At 37.0% G+C, this 22,701-nt stretch overlaps 1 protein-coding gene across 1 annotated transcript in view; it reads left to right on the forward strand.

Moving 5' to 3' along the window:
* Window positions 1–22,701, forward strand: part of pik3c2b (phosphatidylinositol-4-phosphate 3-kinase, catalytic subunit type 2 beta) — a 44,992-nt gene that overhangs the window by 16,220 nt on the left and 6,071 nt on the right. Inside the window, exons 11-28 of the mRNA XM_058791381.1 lie at window positions 479–674; window positions 3,537–3,659; window positions 4,093–4,260; window positions 5,293–5,404; window positions 9,140–9,282; window positions 13,879–14,067; window positions 17,280–17,373; window positions 17,520–17,614; window positions 18,531–18,711; window positions 20,064–20,171; window positions 20,273–20,365; window positions 20,462–20,591; window positions 20,778–20,914; window positions 21,157–21,326; window positions 21,537–21,693; window positions 21,862–21,971; window positions 22,194–22,395; window positions 22,480–22,604. Of these exons, the coding sequence (XP_058647364.1) occupies window positions 479–674; window positions 3,537–3,659; window positions 4,093–4,260; window positions 5,293–5,404; window positions 9,140–9,282; window positions 13,879–14,067; window positions 17,280–17,373; window positions 17,520–17,614; window positions 18,531–18,711; window positions 20,064–20,171; window positions 20,273–20,365; window positions 20,462–20,591; window positions 20,778–20,914; window positions 21,157–21,326; window positions 21,537–21,693; window positions 21,862–21,971; window positions 22,194–22,395; window positions 22,480–22,604 (2,533 nt within the window). The remainder of the gene's footprint in view (window positions 1–478; window positions 675–3,536; window positions 3,660–4,092; window positions 4,261–5,292; window positions 5,405–9,139; window positions 9,283–13,878; window positions 14,068–17,279; window positions 17,374–17,519; window positions 17,615–18,530; window positions 18,712–20,063; window positions 20,172–20,272; window positions 20,366–20,461; window positions 20,592–20,777; window positions 20,915–21,156; window positions 21,327–21,536; window positions 21,694–21,861; window positions 21,972–22,193; window positions 22,396–22,479; window positions 22,605–22,701) is intronic.

Genomic DNA, 22,701 nt, shown 5'->3' on the forward strand with positions numbered 1-22,701 from the left:
ACGAGGAAGTCTGTGATCTCAGATAGGCATAAACAGGAAGGATGCAGCCTTGTGCTGGACACTTGCAACTACTGTCATTCTGTCAGCTTTAAAGGGTTAGTTCACCCCAAAATGAAAATTCTGTCATTAATTACTCACCCTCATGTCGTTCCAAACCTATAAGACCTTCGGTCACCTTTGGAACACAAATTAAGATGTTTTGGATGAAATCATCTTAATTTGTGTTCCAAAGGTGACCAAGGTCTTATAGGTTTGGAACGACATGAGGGTGAGTAATTAATAACAGAATTTATTTTTGGGGTGAACTAGCCCTTTAATGTGAATTCGAACTGCTGCTCCATCCAGCATTCTGTGAAATGTATAAGATATGAAAAAGCTTCATGTTAGGGATGATGGACAGAATCTAGTATTTCAGAGAGGTAATTCTTGGCATCAGAATTGGTATGTAAACAACTGAATCAATTTTTCTTTCTTACAGTGGCAATTGTGGAGAAGTTGACTGCAGCCATCTTGGATCTTGTGGAGCTGTACTGCAGCACTTTCAATGCTAATTTCCACACCATGCCACACAGTAGCAGATCCACAGCCCCCATACAGGAAGCTGGCATGGTCACCAACGTGCTTTCCTTCAGCGTTTACGCAGCTCATCGCATCCCTATCACATGGGCTGCCAGGTATATTTCTTGTTTTGGTTTCATCACCTTGTGAAATCAATTTCAATCTTCAGTTAAATTCAATCAATTTTTAAAGGAATTAATGTGTTTTTTTTATTCAGCAAGGTTGTGATCAAAAATTTGTTTCCACAAAAATATAGAGTAATGGCTGCTGGAAACTCAGCTTTGCCATCACAGCAGTAAATTACATTTTAAAATGTATTCAAATGAAAGTTATTTTAAATTAATTTCACGATATTAATGTTTTTACAATATTTTTGATCAAATAAATGCAGCCTTGGAGGGTATAAGAGACGTTCAAATACATTTTGACGACCCCAAACTTATGAACGGTAGTGTTTACTGTAATACTTCATTATTTGTTGTCAGCTGTGCATGTGTTCATGGAGCACAAGGTAATGAGGGTATTGCTAAAAACAATGGAACATGGAAGAATATTACTACAACTCAGTGTCTACTGTCAATTGCCTTTGTAGAAAAAAAAGAAAAGAAAAGTGGGTTGTTTTGACAGTTTGAACGAGTTCAGATTTGCACTAGTGAGCGTTATCGTTTGTTTTGCAAACGCAAACAGATTAGCAATCCGGAATGGCAGGTTTTTAACAACACTTTCCATGATATCATATTACATGCTGTGATTACTGGGAACCAAAAAATGAAAGCAGAAAAATATTCAAAAATTAAGGCAAATAAAACGGATTCAAAAGTAAGGATTAATCAGAAAAATAATTATTGCTTTGCTTTGGGTTAAGTAGCCCTTTTTTGTATTTGTACAGGCAGTGCTGCTTTCTCAGCAGATAGCATACCAGATTGCATGCTCCATCTGTTGATCACTTTCATGATCTCATTTGCTCAGGATAAGAAAACGCACTAAATATCTTAAATGTAAATCAAAAAAACCTGACTGTTGCATTTTTAGATGGAATCCTGTGGAAATGACACAGGAAAAGTTGACTCTTGTGGAAGAAGCGATGCAGCTGTACACCAGCTGTCCACATTGCTGAACCCCTTCGGTAATCCAGCAGGATTATTTGGCATTACGATCTACAGAGAGGACTCTTGAGAATGGCATTCTCTCTTTTTTTCACTGTTCTTTACCCTCCGTCCTAAGCCAGAACTGTGGCGACCTCTCCCACCAGTATGAAGACAGATGCTGGCCAACCCTAAATGTCACTACACCTCGCCCAGTTGTTCAGTGATAAAATAATACAGCCTCCTCCCCTCCCCCACACAGCACAGGAACGGTCTCTCCCACCCACTGACCTGAACTAGTGCTCTTTGTCTCCCTCTGAAACTGGCGCTGATTGTGGAACAAGCCATCACAAAGAAACATGTATGGGAACTCAGCATAACCTTTGACCTCTGGAGGCCAGGCGGAGGGCAGGCTGGGCACCAGGCACCTGTGCAGTGGTGACGGAGGGTCACCTCTTGCATCCCATCTGCTTTAGGCAGTTAGAGTCAGTCAGCTGGGCTGATCTTGGATCAGTGTGAAAAGGCGATTTTTAGCATGATTTTTAGGAGACGATAACCATGGTGGTTTTTCCTCTGCAGTGTTTTTGTGGATCCTCAGATCAGCATTAGGATTAGTAACATTAGTATTTCAACCGCATGTTTTTCTGTCCTCTCTGGTATTCCATTTAGCTTGGGAATGTTTTTCCTTCTATTTAAATTGGCCTCAGGAGTGTTCATTTCCCATTTAGGAGTCTCTATAAGTGCTTGAATTGAAGCTGAATGATGTGGGAGAACATCGAATAATGTTGGGATTAGGAGAGAGAAATTGGGGAAAAGGGAGCAGGGTTTCCACAGCCATTAAATTAGCTAGTGAACCCAAATATAAAAGCATGCATGTTTAGTAAAAACTTAATTGTAAAGCACTTAATGTATGCTCTGCAAGCTCACTTAGTAAGCTTTGTTAAATACTTGTTTAATAAGATCTTGCCAGGAAAATGGTTTAGAATTTTATTTTTGTATTTTAAACAGGTATGTATTATGTTGTTTATCTTATTTTTATACAACTACTATGTAATTGGTAGAAAATTAACTCCACACAACACAGCTCTTGCCTTAAAATCTCACCCACCTACCTAAAGCATAAATAAAAGCTATGCCAGTCTCATGGAACTCTGTGGATTTGTCATGGTCAAAAAAGTAATGGCAAAAATATGTCACTAAATTTAATGCAGACATGAACACATTTTTTATGCTGCTCTCCTAAATCATGGCACACTATTCGCATTTTCTCAGTCAGTGCTTTAAGATGATTCTTTTGAACTTGAAAAGGATTAGTTAACCCAAAAATGAAAGTGCTGTCATTTATTCACTGAATGACCTTTTTCTGTAAAACACTAATGGAAAATTTTGTAAAAAAAAGTGCTTGTCCATGCAATTGCCTTTAAAGGGAACTGGAGCTTTTAAGCTTCAAAAAAGATGCTAAATCACCATCATAGCATCTTAAACCTAGTCAATATGATTTGTGAGCTATATTACTATATAGGTCTTCTGATATCAAGTCAGATTTCACTGAAAATCTTGTAAATGCAGCATTCACTGGAGGTCTTTGGAGTAGCGATGTCTGATTTGTGAATGGGTCATTCCTTTGAGTCAAATCATCTTGAAGAATCTGTTTGTTCAGTGCATAAAACTAGACTGAAATAATAATTCCCACATCTGACTCGTCGAGTCTCTGAGTTCAGCTCAATTTGGTCACAACGCTTAGGTTCAGGTTAGCAGCAGCTCCCTGGAAAGGAAGGTTTTCAGTGATATAATGTCCCAAATATCTTGGCTTCTGTTAGATGTAACTTGCTGCCATTGGATGATCTCACCCTCCTTGTCTTTCTCTCTCTTTTTCACATAACCCATCTACAGCTATGAAAATTTCTTCCTGTCCTGTTCTCTCACCCATGGTGGAGTGGAGCTTTGTGCCCCCCAGCACACCAGTAAACAGTCGGTCAGCAAATATCTCTTCCACCTGGTGGTGTGGGACCAGAGGTAAGCCTGACGTCAATCTACACAAACTACACAGTCTCTTTGAGGTTTGTCAAAAATAAATGGCCTAGTGTTTTAACACGTTAGATCTAAGCTTGTTTACCAAGTATTTCAGACATCATATTTGAAAATAGCACATCCAGCTCAGCTTCCTGTTGCTGTTTTTGTACTCTGCTGCCTTATTGTAGTTTTGGGATTGTTCAGGGATATTTTAATGGACCGTTGTCACGTTTTTTCCTCAATCCTGGTGAATATATTTAGTCTCATGCATGTAGGTGTGAGTTTATGCTATTATAACTCCAAGTGTAGGCGTTTAAAAATAAAATGTTGCATTTATCTTGTTCTTAGTTTTGAGAAACCTTGAGAATCCTTTACGGAAGCATTATTTCAAAAACATGTTTCAAACTGGTATACTAATTTTAATTTGTCTTTGCAGAGTTTGCTTCCCCATCCAGATCAATCAGTTACCAAGGGAGTCACAACTGAATGTGACGCTATATGCCATCCCTCTACCACCCCCTGGAGGTGCGGAGGAAAAGAGCAAGCAGAAACGCAGCATTGAGGCTTTGGGTTGGGTCACCATGCCCTTATTCAACTTCAGACAGTAAGCATGGATGTTTTTTTTGTTTGTTGTTTTTTTCATTCCTGGCAGACTTTCCCATTTTGTGCATTTTTGTCATTAATGATAATGCCATGAATGCATATTATACTGGAGGGCATGAAAACAGGCTCTTTAAGCACTAGAGTTCTGCTGATACTCACCTCCTACAGCAAACCAGTTGTGGTGATCAGAACAGGCTGACGTCTGCAAGTCTAGCGCGGCCTACAAACACCACAAACACGCAAACTAGTGCAATTTTTTTAAATGTGCACCAGTTCCTAAGCAGAAGTGGCAAATTGAAAAGCTGATTGATAATAAATATATATATATATATATATACATACACACAGAAGTAAAATGAATCTGAAGACACACTGAACAAGCATTTCATAGTCAAATGCACATCTAGGTCCAACTAAATAAATATATGTAATATGTCATACTTGAAACTTTTCGTCCTTTTGACTTCCATCTTCATGGAAGTTTGATCTGTCACAAAAAAAAAAAAAAGATTAAATATTATAAGATGATTTTGTATCATTCTTAGGAAGGCTGACATTTCTTTGTTTACAAGATCCTTAAAAAAATTCCTGGCGAAAATATAGTGCTGTCAAACGATTAATCACAATAAATCGCATCCAAAATCAAAGTTGTGTACATAACATCTGTGTGTACTGTGTATATTTATGTGTGTATATATAAATGCACACACTTACAGTACTTACATATTTTGAAAATATTTACGTGTTTACATGTGTATATATTTATATTCATAAAATGTATATTATATATAAATATATAAACATAACATTTTTCTTAAATATGCATGCATGTGTCTATATTTATATATACATAATAAATATACACAGTATACACACACACACACATATAAACAAAGCCTTTATTTTGGATGCAATTAATCACGATTAATCGTTGGACAGCACTACAAAATTATTTACCTTTGCTTGAAAGATAAAGACACAAATAAACTGAGGTCAAGTATCTAATTGTCCATATTCTGCATCTCTTCCTTAGTGTTCTGACGTGTGGGAGGAAGCTTCTGGGTCTCTGGCCTTCAACCCCTGGCAGTGGAAACGCTCGTTCCAGTACACCCAACTTCAGCCAGCCAGACAGCGTCATCCTTCAGGTTTGCCTTTTTCTCTATCCAAAGTGTAATCATATAGTAAACTGTTTCCTGCTTGTCCTACTTTATACTCTATTACTCTTAACTCTGACTCACTCACGTTCTCAGTAAACTCGCATTTACTCACAACACACTCCTCTTCCATACACTTATGTTTTTCTTCTCCTCCTATAATGTGGGTGATCTGTCTTTTTATCCAGGAGGCTGCCTTGTTGCCAAACAGGCCCTAAGGATGAGACTTCCTGTTTAAAACACCCACCATCTCACATTCATTTTTTTTTTTTTTTGGAAGGTCATTCATGCATATGCACCCACTAAAGTTAACTATTGAGAACATATGCATAGCTAACAGGTTTAAGGTTTTATGCAGTATATTTTTGAAGGCATGTCTAGTTAGATTATATGTAAAAGAGTATAATGAAGGTGTAATGGAACTTTTTTTCTCCTTGGCTCATAACTTCAGGAATAATAGGGTCAGGCCAGTGTGCAAATGAAAATGAAGGAAGGAAGGAACTGTCCCGCTACTTGCAAAATGTCCTAAAAGTAGGTCAGGTTGCTCTGCAGAGAGAGAGACAGATAGATACAGAATTTTCACTTTCATATGCATCTAAACAGCCCCAGACAAAATAAGCATAGGAAATATTTCGATGACACAAAACTACATATTTTATTCTGATTTTGTTGCTGCAAAAGGACATCAGCCCTTCTGTATAAAATAACTAGTAACATAGTATTTGTTTTGAATCAGACATGACCAAACTTTTTCACCTAATTGTTAGTTGTTGTTTTTTTTGACAAATTCATTAAAAAGAACCTTCCATTTAAAAAAAAAAAAAAAAAAAAAAAAAAGTGTTTTAAAAAGTCTTATGCTTATGAAGGCTGCATTTGTTTAAGAATATAGTAAAAACAGTAATATTGTGAAATACTACCACAATTTAATCAGCTGTTTTCTATTTTGTTATATTTTAAAATGTTTATTCTCGTGATGGCAAAGCTGAATTTCAGTGTCACATGATCCTTCGAAATCATTCTAATGTGAAACATTTCTTATTATAAGTGTCAAAAACAGATGTCCTGCTTAATATTTTTTGATGAATAGAAATGTATAATGTTTTGTAACATTATAAATGTCTTTACAGTCACTTTTGATCATTTTAATGCATTCTTTTTGAATAAAAGTGTTAATTTCTCAATGTTAACCGAACCCAAACATTTGAACAGGCAACTGTACCTCAGTATTTGAACTTTTACTATATTTCTCAGACAATGTGTGTACACCTTACCATTCAAAAGTTATGGGGGATGTTTATAAATATTCTTATTAATATTACTCCATGCATAACACATTTTATTTATAGTGGCCACAGAATTAGTTTCTCCACTGTGAATAAATCACCATCAGAATCCATGAGTTTTATCAGTGAGGTGCCATGTAAATTTACTTTTACAGATGTCCCCTTAAGAAACGTTTACCGATTAGGGCTGTACTCAGACAATCATCACAAACACCTGAGACGTCACCCCAGATATTGTGCACGCTGAGTCACCACTTCCTCCACATGCAATAATATCCTCTCTTAACACATTCAGACGTGACATTTCACCGCTGCTCTCTGTAAACAGCCTCCCCGTTGATATTGTTCTGAAACTGTGTGGTAAATCACGTGTGTGCATGGTTTTCTCTTCACTCGGATGGGCCTCTGTGAAATTCCCACCCCTCCTCACAGGCCTCCTGCTATACAATCCCCGTTCTTCTTTCTGCCATCTCTATGTGCCAAACCAGCCCATAGTAGTGCCAATAGGGCTCTTTTGTGCCCGAATGGCATGGCTTTGTCTAAGAGCAGTGGGCTGTGCAGTTTAAACTGGGAGCGAAGCCTGGTCCTGTGCCTATTCAGTAGGTTCTGCCCCTCATTTAGGTGCCGGGGTTATTCAGTGTGAGGTGGCAGATTTCCCTCAGTCAGTCCCTGCAATCTGCCAGTTAAGCCAAGATGCATCTGGGGCTAATGACACATCTGGGGCTCGTTAAAACTGCCTAATGTGCGCTCACTCCCTTTAGCTTCTCTCCTTCTCTTATCCATTGCTGTTTTTCTTTCACTTTCTCTGACCCCATTTTTCACATTCTTTTCCTTTTTTCTTTTCAATAAGTATTTTTGTTTGAGACTTTCATGCTGAACCAAGTTCTACTTTATCAATTGACAAGTAATTCATTATTGCAAGCTACTATTTGCATATTTGCTCATAGACAGTGTAAAGGGCAGCTATTAAGGGGGGAAATTGCAATATATATTAATATTGTCTGTTAAAATTATTGTTGATTTGTTAAGCTTTGTCATTTTACGTGTTAGTTTTTTTTTTTTTTTGGTCAAAAGACAATATATCAGAAGAAATTACCAGTAATAGATACAAAAATAAATAAACATTCAGTTGTACATCTTTATTTTTAGTGTTTTTAGGATGATTATTTAGATTGTTAAAAAGTAATAAAATAATTTGTAAATAATTGTAATATTTATTGGGGACCCCTGGTTGAGAACCATTTAATTAGACAAAATAGTATCGAATTTCAATATCGGCCATAATTTGTTTATTTTTTTACTCAAGCTAAAACGATATCATTGTCAGATTTTATTGCTGAGTTTGAAGCATTATGAATTTTTGAAGCATGACAAGTTTTGTAGATTTGTTTCGGAGATTTTGCTTTTCCCTCATTCTAATAGATAGGTTTTGTATGCATGTGGATTTACTGTAGTCAGGTTAGATGGCTTATTTAATTTCTGTAATTCAAGAATAATTTAATGCATTGTCTGCCCCAAATAATTTTCATTGCCCGAGTAGGAAATAGCTGCCCAGTGGTGTAACAAAGATGGCTGCTTGAACTGACTTGCCTTATGGGGGGAACATTTGGTGTGAAGGTCATGAAATGGATGAGGGACTTGTGTGTTCTGCTCTTGTTAATGGATGAAGTGTGATGCTGAGAGGCATATGGCAATAAAGACTGGACTGATTTCAACCCGGGCTGACAGAAGTGTGAAAACAGACCCAGATGTCCCTATCATGAGTTTTCGTTTAAAGCTTTTTTTCATTGTTTTCTTGATTGTAATTTTTTATTTTTTGGCTCTGGGTGCATGAGGTTGTAGTTTTCGTTTGTCTTTAGCTGAATGTATATTGGCTCTCTGCTGTTAACATTTAGTGTTAGTGGTATTTAACTTGGCATGTTTAAGGTGAAAGCCTCAGCTGTTCATGGTGCTGTTACGGCTTTCAGCACTCGAGTTAACTGCTGCCAGCCGTGACCGTGAACCTCAGTGTTTGCTTTGGATCATAAACCTCCTAATTTCACTCTTGTGCCATCTTTGCAACCCATGAGCTAGAGTAAATTCGACCTATGATAGTCGTTTGTTTTCTTTTATATCATGAACCCTCAGTTGAACAGAATAGATACCTATTAAGGTTGAGTGATATATTAAATATTCGTGAAATACTTGCATTGATTTTGCTGGTGACAGCTACATTTTGAATACGATCTCAATGCCGAGTAACTATAATTAAAATGTTAAATGATTTTTCCTTGTGTTCAAATGGTGAAAAAACAGTGTATTTTTTAAATATACAGTAAAAGATCAGCATTGCCATTACATTCACTTCAGACTTGTTTCTTTCGACTGTTCCCTTGTGTGTGTTTAAACCCTCCATTGTTAATACAGTGGCTCATTTTCAACAAAACTCTCCTTGTATTTTCAGGTGGACTTTCCCACTTCTTCTTTCGAAGTGCGCTTCAGCACCCCCGCTCCTGCAGAATTCAGCCCCCAGTACGAGTTCTCCCGTCTGGACCAGCTCAGCCAGAGGCAGCTTCATGATGTCTTGCACAAGAAGTCCCTTTTCTGGTGAGTTGGAGGTCTGGTAATCCTAAAGCAACTGATGCTTCTTGATCTAATTACTTGTTTTACCGTTTTAATGTTTTCAAGATCTTTCCATGAATCGAGGAAAAAGAATTTTCCTTTCTCTGTCAACATTGAAAATGCTAAATATACCGGCTTGTAATACTTAACATTGCATATTTCCTATTAGATTAAGACAATATTGCCTCTTTTTCAACCAATACTGTGCCAGGTTTTTAATCTAGCTGGTTTTGAACCAGGAAACCACTATTGTCCTCATTTTAGAACAACTCAGTCTGTCTGGACTGACACAAAATTAAAATTGACAAAGCTTGATGTGCATTTGTTTAATTACACCATGTTAGCTACTCCAGCGAAGTAATATTTGATTATTAAATAAAACAATTCATATTTATTATGCATTTAATTAATTTAATTAATTTAATAAAGGGATGGTTCACCTAAAAATGAACATTCTGTGATCAAAAATTGACGTAACAATGTTTGCTTCAAGTCAGTGGAAGCTTGGACTGATTCTGAAAGAAGTTTGTAGATCTGACTGAGCACTTACTCAAAACCAGCAACATTTTGGTGGAAAAGAAATTGCTGAAAGCTAGTTCTCCGGTTCTTTGAGCCTGTGAGTTAAAATCATTTATATCTTACTTGCTCGTTCTAGCTCAGTCATGGAATGCGCACAGTGGGCGTTCCACTGTAAACTGATAAACAGAGAATGCAGGGGGGTGATGTACAGATATGAAGGTTATGAAAACTGCATCTTCTCCAAGACAATGACTGATGAAGTGTAGCTGCAGCCTCAGATAACCAGTTAATGCAAATTCTGATTCAGCTGTCGTTACGCATCATTCATATTTCAGGGACACACAGCATGAAATCACTTTTCCGCTCCCAAATGAGCATGTCCGCATGGGAACAGAGGTTGAAGAAGCTCAGTGATGTTGAGGTGCTGATTAGACACTTATGAGAGGATGAAGCTGGTGTCAGATCCTTCCTTGTCGCTAAGATTTTAAACACCAAGCATTACCCACTTCCTTTTGTCCTCTGTTACTCTCTGCTTCCCCATCTCATCCCTCCTTTCAAGTGACAGTGGGAGGAATAGCAGCATTCATACGGAGTAGGAAAAGTTGGAATGTGAAAACGGTAGTCTGATGGGAGGGGGAGGAAAACGAGAAATGAGTACATGCACACACTGTTTTAAACTTTGCACAAACTATATATTTACAATGAGCGTATTCTGTACTAAAAGGTTGAAAAAAATGATTAATACATTTATGCATTAATCAAAAATAACAGCAAAGACATTTTATAATGTTAAAGATGTATATTTCAAATAACGTTTGACATAAGTTACTTTTTTTTTTCTTTTGAAAGAGAACTTTTATACAGCAAGGCTGCATTAAATTAATCAAACATGGCAGTAAAGATATTTATTATCTTTTTCAAATAAATGCTGTTCTTTTCGACCTTCTATTCATCCAAAAATAAACTTCAATCAATCAATAGTGGTTTCCTCAGAAATATCAAGCAGCACGACTGCTTTCAGCAATGATAATAATGGGAAATTATCATGTTTTTATTGTATTTTGATTACGTAAATGCAGCCTTGGTGAAAGTGAGACTGCTTTAAAAACATTACACAATTTGATCATATATATCATGCGTCATTTTATATTATAATGTTTAATATCTATTATTATAATGCTAGTTTATTATATTAAAAGAATATATAATTATCATTTGTATGTGAAAATCATTTCCTTATTGTGCTTTTATGGATCAGGTCTTTGTTTATTCTATTCCCTATGTTTGAATATGAGGACATTTCTAGTGCTCAGCGGGGTTTGGTGCTCTACAGTACTCACTTTGTTACAGTCAACGTTAGACAGCTGATGTGGATATCCTCCCCAGCTGGCTCTGTTCCTCTTCTCTTCTCTTTCTCTCTCAGCTGTTTTTCCGCTCTGCCTCTGGTGCTCAGAGCCTGTGGAGCTCTGAAACATTTGCTGCACTGTAAAATCTGGAGCCACACCAGCCTGGAAATATTCAGTCATAAATTGTCTCCAGCTCTCGGATCAAAGGTTGAGCGTTTGAGCTGGGTGTAAACTGTCTGATCTGGCTTGTGTCAGCAGAGAGTTAATGTTTCTTCTCTTCTTCTGTTGTAAATATATAAACCATGGTGGGCGTTTAAAGGCAGTTTATCAATTCTAGAAACATTCGTTCCTATTATGGTTGCTCATTTTCAATGTTTTTTTTTTGTTTTTAAGAGAGTGCTATTGACAAATTATACCTCAAATTGTGCAGCTTTTTTGAGGGGTGATCTGATTGGTGAAGATTTTCATCTTGTGAGCAATAAAATGGGCAAAAATAAAATAAAAAAATAGAACAAATTTAAACTACCATTGTAAATTTGGGGTCAGCAAAAAAAAAAAAAATTGGTTTGTTTTGAATATTTCATTGAATGCAGTAAATGGTAATATTGTGAGAGATTACAATTTAAAATAACTTTTTTTTTTACTTTTCATTACTGCAGTCTTAGTGTCACATGATCCTTCAGAAATCATTCAAATATTTTCAAGATTCTTTGATTAAATAGAACATTTAAAACAACAGCATTTATTTGAAATATTAATATTTGTAACAATCTAAATTTGATTTAGTCTATTATTAATTCAATGCGTTCTTGCTGAATAAAATATTTTTTTCATTCTGACCCCAAACCCTAGCAACTACGCAGAACACCCTAGAAATTGCATGGTAGCATGCTAGAAAAAACACCCATAAATTGCAAAGTTTATCTATCCACCCAAAAGATTGTACAAAATCTACACGTATCTGTTTTTTGCTCCAGCAAGAACACTTATTAAATTTAGTGTTAGATCAAGCCCATTAGGTTGTTCTTTTCTATAGCGATTGATTCGCAGAAGGGCCTCTGGGTTGCCTTGGGCAACTGCAGCCAGAAATCAATACTCCTCCAGCCTCCTGTGAATTGTGGGATATGTAGTCATCTAATGATAGTAGTGATTGCATGTTGCAGTGAAGAGCGTGGGTGTGACCGTATGAGGCTTTCAGAACCCTTCCCCCAGTATATTGAGCTGTTTTATTACTCTGTATGGTTACGGCCCAGCAGGAGCAGAGGTAATTTGATCCAGGGGGTCCTGCCCTACGGCTGTCATCCCTAGAGGGAGAGGCCACTCCCCAACATCAATTCATAAGCCCTCAGAAAAACACAGTAGCGCTAATGTGTGTCTGCTTTAACAAGTGACGTCCAACCACATGCTAGGATGAAGGACCCAAACACATCATGAAGTGTATACAGATTATAGCTAGCTGTTGTCGATCCTCTGTTTCAAATATTATTCATGAAAATTCAGTAGTTTAACTTGGCCTTCTGTAATGTTTACCTCTGGACTCTGTGGGTTTGGTGCATCAGTGTAGAAGAAAACATGCAGCATATAGTACCTAGAGACTGAGTGTGGTTATTTTCCATCCTTTACTGCAGTGAGAGCCCACACACGGACACCTTCCTGGACACGTTATGCTGTCGTAATTGCTATATCAGTGTCTTAATTTTAATCAAGATAGAAAGATTACTTACTTTATTGGATTGAGTAATCGTGTTTTTGGACTATGATGGCATGTACAGTAGATAACAGATTGCAAACCATGACTGCTTGTCTGGAAACAACATTACTTTTGTTTGCTGTATGCTTGAGCTGTCATGAGAAATGTCTGTAGCTATGTATTAGTTTCCATCAGACCGATGGATTGGAAAAACAATATAAAAAATAATATATTTAATTAATAATAATAATAATAAATGTCTTTGACAAGTTGATGTTTTATTTGTTTGTGCCGAAATGGAGTAGAAACTTGTACAGCTTTTAAAATACATTTTTGATATTTTGCAATTTTGTATTTATTATATCATCATAATATAATGTGTTAGGCATACCAAATGATGGCACTTGGCACGTGCAGTATGTTGTAAATACCGGCGTATATTTAAAACACTTATTTTTTTGCTTGTTTAATTATTTTAATAAAATTATTTTAAATAACAATTTAGTTTGTGCCGACATGAAATATAAACAACAACTTGTACAGCTCATTTTGCAATTTTGTATTTATTATGCATCTCAAAATATAACCCATTACAGAAACCAGACAATCAGAGAAAATTAAATTTTATATATGAAATGAAATATTATATCTAAAACAAATATATTATATATTTATATATTTGTTTTAGATATATTCATTCATATATTATATATATTAAAACACTTTTATTATTATTTTTGATTATTACATTATTTTAAATAAATTATTATAAATAAACAATTTTTACAAATATTTATTTTCCATTTGCTACATGCTCATGCAAGTGCCATAATTTATTGACGTAAGATATAATAAAGAAATGTTTATATATTTGTATGTAGAAATGTACATAATATACATAGTCTTTTATTTTTTTTCTTTATATAACTGGTTTTATTATTTAAATATTTGTTTTAGAATTTTGAGAGTGCTGTACACATTTGTTTACTTTTTGTGCTAACTTTTATTGTTGATGCATTCATCTAGGTTGACTCCAGAGGACCGGCGTCTTTTGTGGGAGAAGCGTTATTTCTGCCACGTGGAAGCCAGTCGTCTGCCGCTGGTCCTGGCCAGCGCGCCCAGCTGGGAGTGGGCATGTCTGCCTGACATCTATGCCCTGCTCCGACAGTGGGGATGCATGAACCACCTGGACACCCTAGGCCTGCTGAACGCCACGTGAGTGTTTTGGTAACCATGGCAGCAGCTTGCTCCATTGTTTAGCTGGAGGCTAAGCAGATCTTGACTGTCCTTCAGTGATTGGCAGTCAGGCTGATTTGAGTAGACCATGAAGAACTGACCTTTAGATTTGTCCAGAAGAGCACATGTGGAGCGCAGATATCCAGTGGCTACTCTCAACATTTGCTGACATGATTTTAAAGCTTTGTTAGTGTTAAAAATCAAATCAGCTTAACCAAGAACCACCAGGGTGGTCTGCTAGCTCTAACAAGGTTGACCAAGATGGGGTAGTCCACCCAAAACTGAAAATTCTGTATTTTACATCACCTTATGTCATTTCAGACCTGACGTTATCTTTCTGTGGAACATAAGAAACTGTTTTGATGATTGTTGGTAACTAAACAGTTTCGGTTCCCATTGACTTTTTTGCTGATACAGTGACAGTCAATGGGAACCGAAACCGTTACCAACATTATTCCAAATATCAGGGGTGTGGACTCGAGTCACATGACTCTCGACTTGACTCGGACTCGAGTCCCAAATTTGATGACTCTCGACTCTACATAATTAAAGAAGACTTGAGACTCGACTTAGACTTTGACAGCAATGACTCGAGACTTGACTTGGACTTGAGCCCTGTGACTCGGAAAGACTTGATCAGATCAGCGTCGTTATCACTCTAGACGGGTGCAGCGTGCTTGCGCTTGACTGGCAGTAAGCCAGAGACTGCGTTCAGGGAGCGCTTGATATACAGTATAAATTAATGGTGTAATAGCATAACCGAGATACGAAAAAAAAAGTAGTAGCTATCTCCGCTCGTGAAAAGCGCTGCCCTGCCCGTTTGATCGCCGCCCAGCAGACACACGGAGCGGGCAGGAGAAAGGAGAGGCGCTGCCGCGATCACTGGTGCTCGCCTCATCATCACCGTGACCGCTGCTGTGAAATGCTAAACATATTCCTCACTTCTTCTGTTTGTCCGACGCCGAGGTGGACCATGAGTGACAGATCCGCATCCCGCCACGACCCCTCGCAGTTCTACCAACTGGATGTGCTTTAATTTTCATTTTAATTGGTAAACACCTCTCCGAGACCTTTTTTTTTTTTTTGTCAGATCTCCACTGGTTTTGTTCAATCAGTTGCATATTTTAATTGCATGTGCATTTTATTTTATTTAAACCTCAGTTACGTTTAAAGTTAATCCATAATCAAGATTTAAATCTGAGTTTAAAGTTATGGTGCAAATATTACTTAAATCCAGGATCAAAATGATGGGTTAGAATGTAAACCTGCTTATTTTTAAAGGTTTAAGGTTTGGTGCAAAATAATTATTAGATAAACCTTGATTTAAGCTAGATTTAAAATTAATTATTGCAAAAAAAAATTAGCTATAATTTGAAGAAAAAAATAAAGGAGCAATTGGCCTAATGATCATTTTAACATATAATTTGAAGAAGTGTTCTTTCACAAAATGATTTGTGAATTGTAGTCTATATATAACTCCGTGTTTCCCCTACCATTATTTTAGGGGGGCAGCCCGCCCCCCCTTGAAAGTCAAGTTAATTTTATTTTCTCTATAGCGCCAGACCACAAAAGTCATTATTCAATGTTAAGGTCTATACCTTGTTCTTTTATTAAACAAACTAAATAGCCTTATGTTATTTATCTTATTTGCACGACGGCATGTCATTTCTGTCTCTACGTTACATGGTCGCGCTCTCTGTACCGCGCGCACAGCGAAGTTCCGCCCCGGTTCGCGCGCACACACACACACACACAAACGTAAGCGCACACAGAAGTGAGCATACTCGCACTCCTATTTGTAAATATTAAGCAGCAAAACGATTATTTAAATATGACTTCTGCCTGTCTCTGTGTTAATGTATGGCGCAGACGCGCGGGTTTGTTCACTACTCATACAGAAGCGCGCGTGACGCTTGCGGTGATATTAACATCTGCCGCCTCACTAAATGAGGACATAAATACACGAACAATATCTCCAGAACTGCTCTGAGAGTCACTTCATAAGCACTTGACCGTTTCATTTTAGAAAAACTATCCTCATATCATATACACACAGAAATGTAAAGGTATTCACGGCAACCCGTCAAAATAAAAGTTCGGTTTCACTTGAAGACATTGGGCAGAACGTAATAGACTACTACTATTAAAACCTTATCTTTAAGGAATAATCATACAATGTCTTCAATGTTATTATCAATATTAGATCCCCTTTATTTTCCAAAAAAATAAGATTTGTTTAATTTTTATTCATTAAAATATAAATTAAAGGAATGTTTTTATGTCGGGAAAAAAACGGAACAAACTGGTAGCAGTTATTTCTTCTAGTTCTTTCAAAGCGGTTCTTTCTGAGTTTCTGCTCACATGTTTCATCGAGGTTCCAAATAATGGCTCATTGGCTTAGATATAACAAACACCTAGCATATATTCTTCTTATGCACACATGCAAAGTATTTCTAAAAAAAGTATTTCATAATTTCTATGAAATTAAGTTGTCTTTGATACTCTGTTACTAATAAAATAGACACTGCTTGTCCTATTTTGGCACAATCCCTAAATTGAACTTAAGTAGTTTTACTAAGGGCACCCATCTCACATGAAATTAAACTATGTAAAAACATATTCTACCCGACTTCCTGATATAAATTACTATAAATTTGATATGGGAATTAATACTGAGACACTAATTTGGGCAAAGAGCACTAATGACTTGTTTAAGACTTGAAGCTAAAAGTTGAGGACTTGCAACTCGACTTGGACTTGCCTATTTTGACTCGAGACTTGACTCGAGACTTACTTGTGACTTGCAAAACAATGACTTGGTCCCACCTCTGCCAAATATCATCTTTTAGGTTTAGCAGAAGAAAGTCAGTCATACATGATTAGAACAACATTAGGGTGAGTAAATGACAGAGTTTTCAGTTTTCGGTGAACTGTCCCCTTGACTTTCACCTAACCAGCTGGTAGCCTCACTGATCAACCACCTAAACCAGCTTGAACTGGATAATAACCATAAATGACCAACTCGAAACCATGTGAAACCGTTTTGAAGACTCCTAGATAATTTTTCATATAAAATTTCTAAATGCATTTTATAGTGCCCACAAGCCAAAAAACCACCATAAAAGTACATTTTCGTTTAAATAATAATAAGAAATGTCTATTTTGATTTCATGGTGACTTTAATGTCCCAGGTTTCCAGATCAGGAGTGCAGACGGACCGCGGTACAGTGGATGGACTCAATCTCTGATCCTGAGCTTTTGGATTTCCTTCCTCAGTTAGTGCAGGTAACAAAGGCCTTGTATCTCACTTCCTGTCATGCTCTCACTCTATTCCATCCTTTCCCATTGACCTTGATCTATATCCTAACTTTTTTACCTCCTGTCCTTTTTGTTCTCTCACCCACTCCACCCAACAAACTGCTCTCGTACAGGCGCTGAAGTACGAGTGTTATCTGGACAGTCACCTGGTGCGTTTTCTGCTTAGGAGGGCCATCGGTGATGTGCGCATTGCTCACTACCTCTTCTGGTATGTCCTCTACCGTCTGATTATACTCAAAAACCCAGTGCCCTTATATAGAGCACACATACTGAGAAATCAGGTCATACTGGTTTGTGCTCTCACATTCAAGATTTGTCTATATAAACTGATGAGACTGGATTCCTTATGTAGTTAATGAGATTAACCCGTCAGCACCATGATCATTTTTATACACATTAATGTCATGCACATGTAGATTCACATACCGATTGATATGAGTGTCTATGAAATCAGCCTACAGCTCCACCTGCTGTATAGATTAGGTCATTTTCTTTCTTGGATCATTCATAACCTTTATGAATACTGTTGTATTTTACTTTTGCTAAAAGTTTAAGTGTCAAAATACATAATTTTATTGAGAATATTTATTATTAAAAATGACATTAGGATTTTGGATTGTGACATTCTATTTAGAACAATTAAGCAAATTTTACCCTACAAATAAAATACATATTCTCTTATTACTGCAACATTATTGTGTGTGTATATATATATATATATATATATATATATATATATACACACACACACACACACACACACACACACATATATATATATAATTATACACACACACACATATATATATATATATATATAATTATACACACACAAATTATTGCATTTGTAACACATTTAAATTAAATTTAAACATGTCTTACTAAGAAAGGGAAAATACTGTAACGTAATGAGAATCAACATTTAAAAATGAGAAGAGTAATACTAGATGCATCACAGTTAGAAGAAATGGGTGCTTAATTGCTTGAAATATGTCACAATGTGAAATATTCTAAAGCTTCCTAATAGCAGATTACATGTTCCCTATGAGAAATAAGCAATCTCACTGTAAATATGATAAAAGTCATAGGATTTAGTCAGTGTTCGTTTGTCTGTCTCTTTGTAGGTTGCTGAAAGATACTCTTCAGGATTCTCAGTTTAGTGTGAGGTATCAGTATCTGCTGGCGGCTCTTCTCTGCTGCTCTGGTCGTGGTTTGAGGGATGAGTTTGATAGGCAATGCTGGCTGGTTAACATTCTGGCTAAAGTGGCCCAGCGAGTTAGAGACTCTTCACCTTCATCCAGACAGGTCAGCTTCACAATTCCTCATTTACACCTGTATTATTTATATACATTATATTTATATAGATATTTATAGAATTAGCTGTCTCATATATATATATATATATATATATATATACACACCGTATTGTCCCGAATATAAGACGAACCTTATTATAAGACGACCCCCCTTTTTCCAGATGTACCTTTTGGAAAAAGGCTTTTTGAAAACCAAATCTTGTTTTTTTTGTTTTTTTTCTCTCTCTCTAAAACTCTTCTTTTCTTAAATTATTTTCAAATTGCATATTTTTCCTATTTTAATTTTTGTTTTGAAAGTATGGTAAATACTGGTAAAATGTACCAACAATGACATTGAAAAATATACACTTTTTGATATACCATTGAAATAACAGGTAGCCCATCTGAATTATACAACATTTAGGCTATCCATCTCATAGTAGCCTACCAAAATTTTATCAGTAGAAGTGAAATCTTATTGTAGTCTTCAAATCTGGGTACTGTCTTATGTTTTAAAATCACTTACAGAGGAAGTTTGGTCCCATCAGGCTAACATGACAGTCACGATCATGCCGCTGTAAGCTTTTCTTTTTCTTTTGTTTTCACTCGTGATCTTTATAGCACACATTACATTACATTACATATTTCATGGCACACTCGTTTTATGCGTTTTTGGCGCCACCTATTGTTGTGGTGTATTACTGACATGTCAAAGTAGACCCCGAATATAAGACGACCGCGTTTTTTCAGATGTATTTCCAAGAAAAAAACATCGTCTTATATTCGGGTCAATACGGTATATTATTTTTTTTTCTCCAGTTTTCTTTTTAATTTTAGTTGAAATGTTATATGTGCGTTTGCTTTTTTTCCTTTTTTCTTTTTTTAGATTTCGGGTTCAGATTTAAACTTTCAGTTTTAATTTTAGTACTTAATTAAATGAATTGTCACAGAAACATTTCTCATTTAACTTTTTTTTTTTTTTTTTTAATTAACTAAAACACTTTTAATAATTTTTAGTTCAGATTAATTTAGTTAACAAAATTATCCATTTCAGAAGGTCCAATCAAGTGAACATTGCAAAAATTGGAGGACATAATCAATCGTAGGGTCTCCCCTTAATATCCGATCACAGGAAACATGCATTTAAAAGATGTCTCTTGTGATCATGTGACTACATTTAAATAGAGCCTTGGGGGTTTTCTCATGAGGAGAATAACCTACAAAAACAATTTGCTTAAAAGAGCTGGCTTGTAAATTTCTCATACAATTTCTCTGATTGTTGATCCCGAAGGCGCATTTTAATGTTCTCCAGACTGCCTGGTCAGCACATTTATTGTGGTTTGTCTTTTGTCTGGTGTTCAGGCTATTCTCCGAGAGGGGATGGAGGAGGTCAAAGAGTTCTTCTCTATAAACAGCACCTGTCGACTTCCCCTGAACCCAGGCCTGTTCGTCAAGGGCATCAACATACAGGTACAGATTGCGTCTTTCTATATCAAGCATGTGGAGGTCATTGTATTATTCTTGTTGACACATCAGAAACAAAATGTATGTCTCATTCTGTCTTCATGTAGTCTTGCTCCTACTTCAACTCTAATGCAGTTCCCCTCAAGCTCTCGTTCCAGAATCAGGATCCTTTAGGAGACAACATCAACGTCATCTTTAAGGTAACGCCTTCTCGTGTTTTTGTACATTATGGATCAGTGGTTCTGCATTGAAACAGTTTTTCAGATGCTGTCTTGGTCATGGGTTTTCTCCTTCAGTCTGGAGATGACCTGCGGCAGGACATGCTGACGCTGCAGATCATTCGGATCATGAATAAGATCTGGATCCAAGAGGGGCTTGATATGAGGATGGTGATCTTCCGCTGCTTCTCTACTGGACGAGGCAGAGGTAAACGCCCATCCTCCAAATGTTAACTACAGTATTTTCCATCCTAGAATCCATTTTTAGGGTCACTTCCTATATATATGCTCCACTCTATAGATCATATCTAGACTGAGATTTAATTGTTCACAATGTGAATTTCTAAGGATGTAAATGGAAGTCATTTTATAAAACCTCTTTGCCCTTGTCTAGGCATGGTAGAGATGATTCCCAATGCAGAAACCCTGAGGAAGATCCAAGTTGAGCATGGAGTGACTGGTTCCTTCAAAGACCGGCCTTTGGCAGACTGGCTGCAGAAACACAACCCCACTGAGGATGAGTATGAAAAGGTACAGCTGTGCTCTGAAGTAGCATCACACTTCATTTGCATTTACTAAACCATTATGTATGTGCAAACTGTCTTTTGCCATAACATGTCAAAATGCTCCATACCTGCTTAAGTTGCATTGGATTGCATCATGTTTATTTTGCATGTCCTAATGATATGAAAATTAGTGTTCATATGTTGATTTATAGCTTTGCTGACTAAAAGAGGTTAAACTAATTCTGTTGATTTGTTGTTTTTTCACAGGCAGTGGAAAACTTCATCTATTCATGCGCAGGTTGTTGTGTGGCCACGTACATTCTAGGAATCTGCGACCGCCACAATGACAACATCATGTTGAAGACCAGCGGACACATGTTCCATATTGACTTCGGCAAGTTCCTGGGGCACGCACAGATGTTTGGCAACATCAAACGGTAGGAACACGAAAAGAACACGAAAAAGAATTCTTCTGCCCCAGATTTTGATCACTGTAACTGTTGTCTCTCAGAACAATGTAGACAATCTACAACAACCAGTTTCATATTGCTTCTCTACAAAGGACCTGAAGAATGTTTTTGAGCTAAACCAGATCTGGGATGTTGATAGTAAATGTTAACACAGATTTGAATCTTTTGCTTCTATAGGGACCGGGCTCCTTTTGTGTTTACATCTGACATGGCGTATGTCATCAATGGAGGTGACAAGCCATCCAGCCGTTTCCATGACTTTGTAGACTTGTGTTGTGAAGCCTACAATCTGATTAGGAAACATGCACATTTATTTCTCAACCTGCTTGGCCTGGTGAGTTCCCAGATAACACCAGATACTTTTCTTAGTTTGTACTTTAAGGATGTATCCACAGAGTTGAGGTTAAGTAATGTTCTATGGCTTGCTTTATTGTTTGACTATCATTTGAATTGCATTGTGTCTTTCTGCTCTGACATTGTAACCTTGTGTGTTTGTGTGCAGATGCTCTCCAGTGGGATACCAGAGCTGTCTGATGTGGATGATCTGAAATATGTTTATGATGCTCTGAGACCACATGAATCAGAAGCAGATGCCACCATGCACTTCACCAGGTGGGAACTGAGAGACTTTGTCCCATTTGCTCTTGACGTCTGTCTTTTTAAAGAAATCATAGAATGTTGCCTTTGGTGCCAGTAAGCAAGCACCTAACAACCAGCAGGAACACCTTTGCAACCAATCAGAACATCCCAGCAATTATAGCTGTCAACAGTTGTTATTGTCCTTCAGATCCATCTGCCTTTTGGTCGTCATCTTAATCTTCTCCCCTGTTCTAGGCTCATCGAATCCAGTCTTGGCAGTGTGGCTACTAAACTCAACTTCTTCATCCATAACCTGGCCCAAATGAAGTTTGCATCCTCTGAGGAGCGTCCCGTTCTGTCATTTGCTCCACGCGTCTACACTCCAAAGAGTGATGGAGTTATTCGCAGCCTGTTTGTTTGCAGACACATCAAAACCTATACTCCAAGCAAAGGCTATGTAAGTCTGCTGCATTAAAAGTGCATTTTAGCCCAAATCCATTTATGTACATCTCAGTGTTGATGTATTTTTCCCTTCATGCAGTCTTATGTTGTGAAAGTGGAGCGGGATGGTCAACAGGGGTCAACTTTAGTCCAAAGGACTTTTGAGGAGTTCCATGAACTTCACAGTAAACTGCAGCTCATCTTCCCTTCCTCAAAACTACCCAGGTACAGTGTTGAAACCTGACAGAATTGTGAATTATATCAAATCAAAAGCTCACTGAACACACATCATACGACCTTAAAGAGATAGTTTGCCCAAAAA

The sequence above is a fragment of the Onychostoma macrolepis genome, chromosome 11 (assembly GCF_012432095.1).
Source record: "Onychostoma macrolepis isolate SWU-2019 chromosome 11, ASM1243209v1, whole genome shotgun sequence".
Classification (NCBI taxonomy): Eukaryota; Metazoa; Chordata; class Actinopteri; order Cypriniformes; family Cyprinidae; genus Onychostoma; species Onychostoma macrolepis.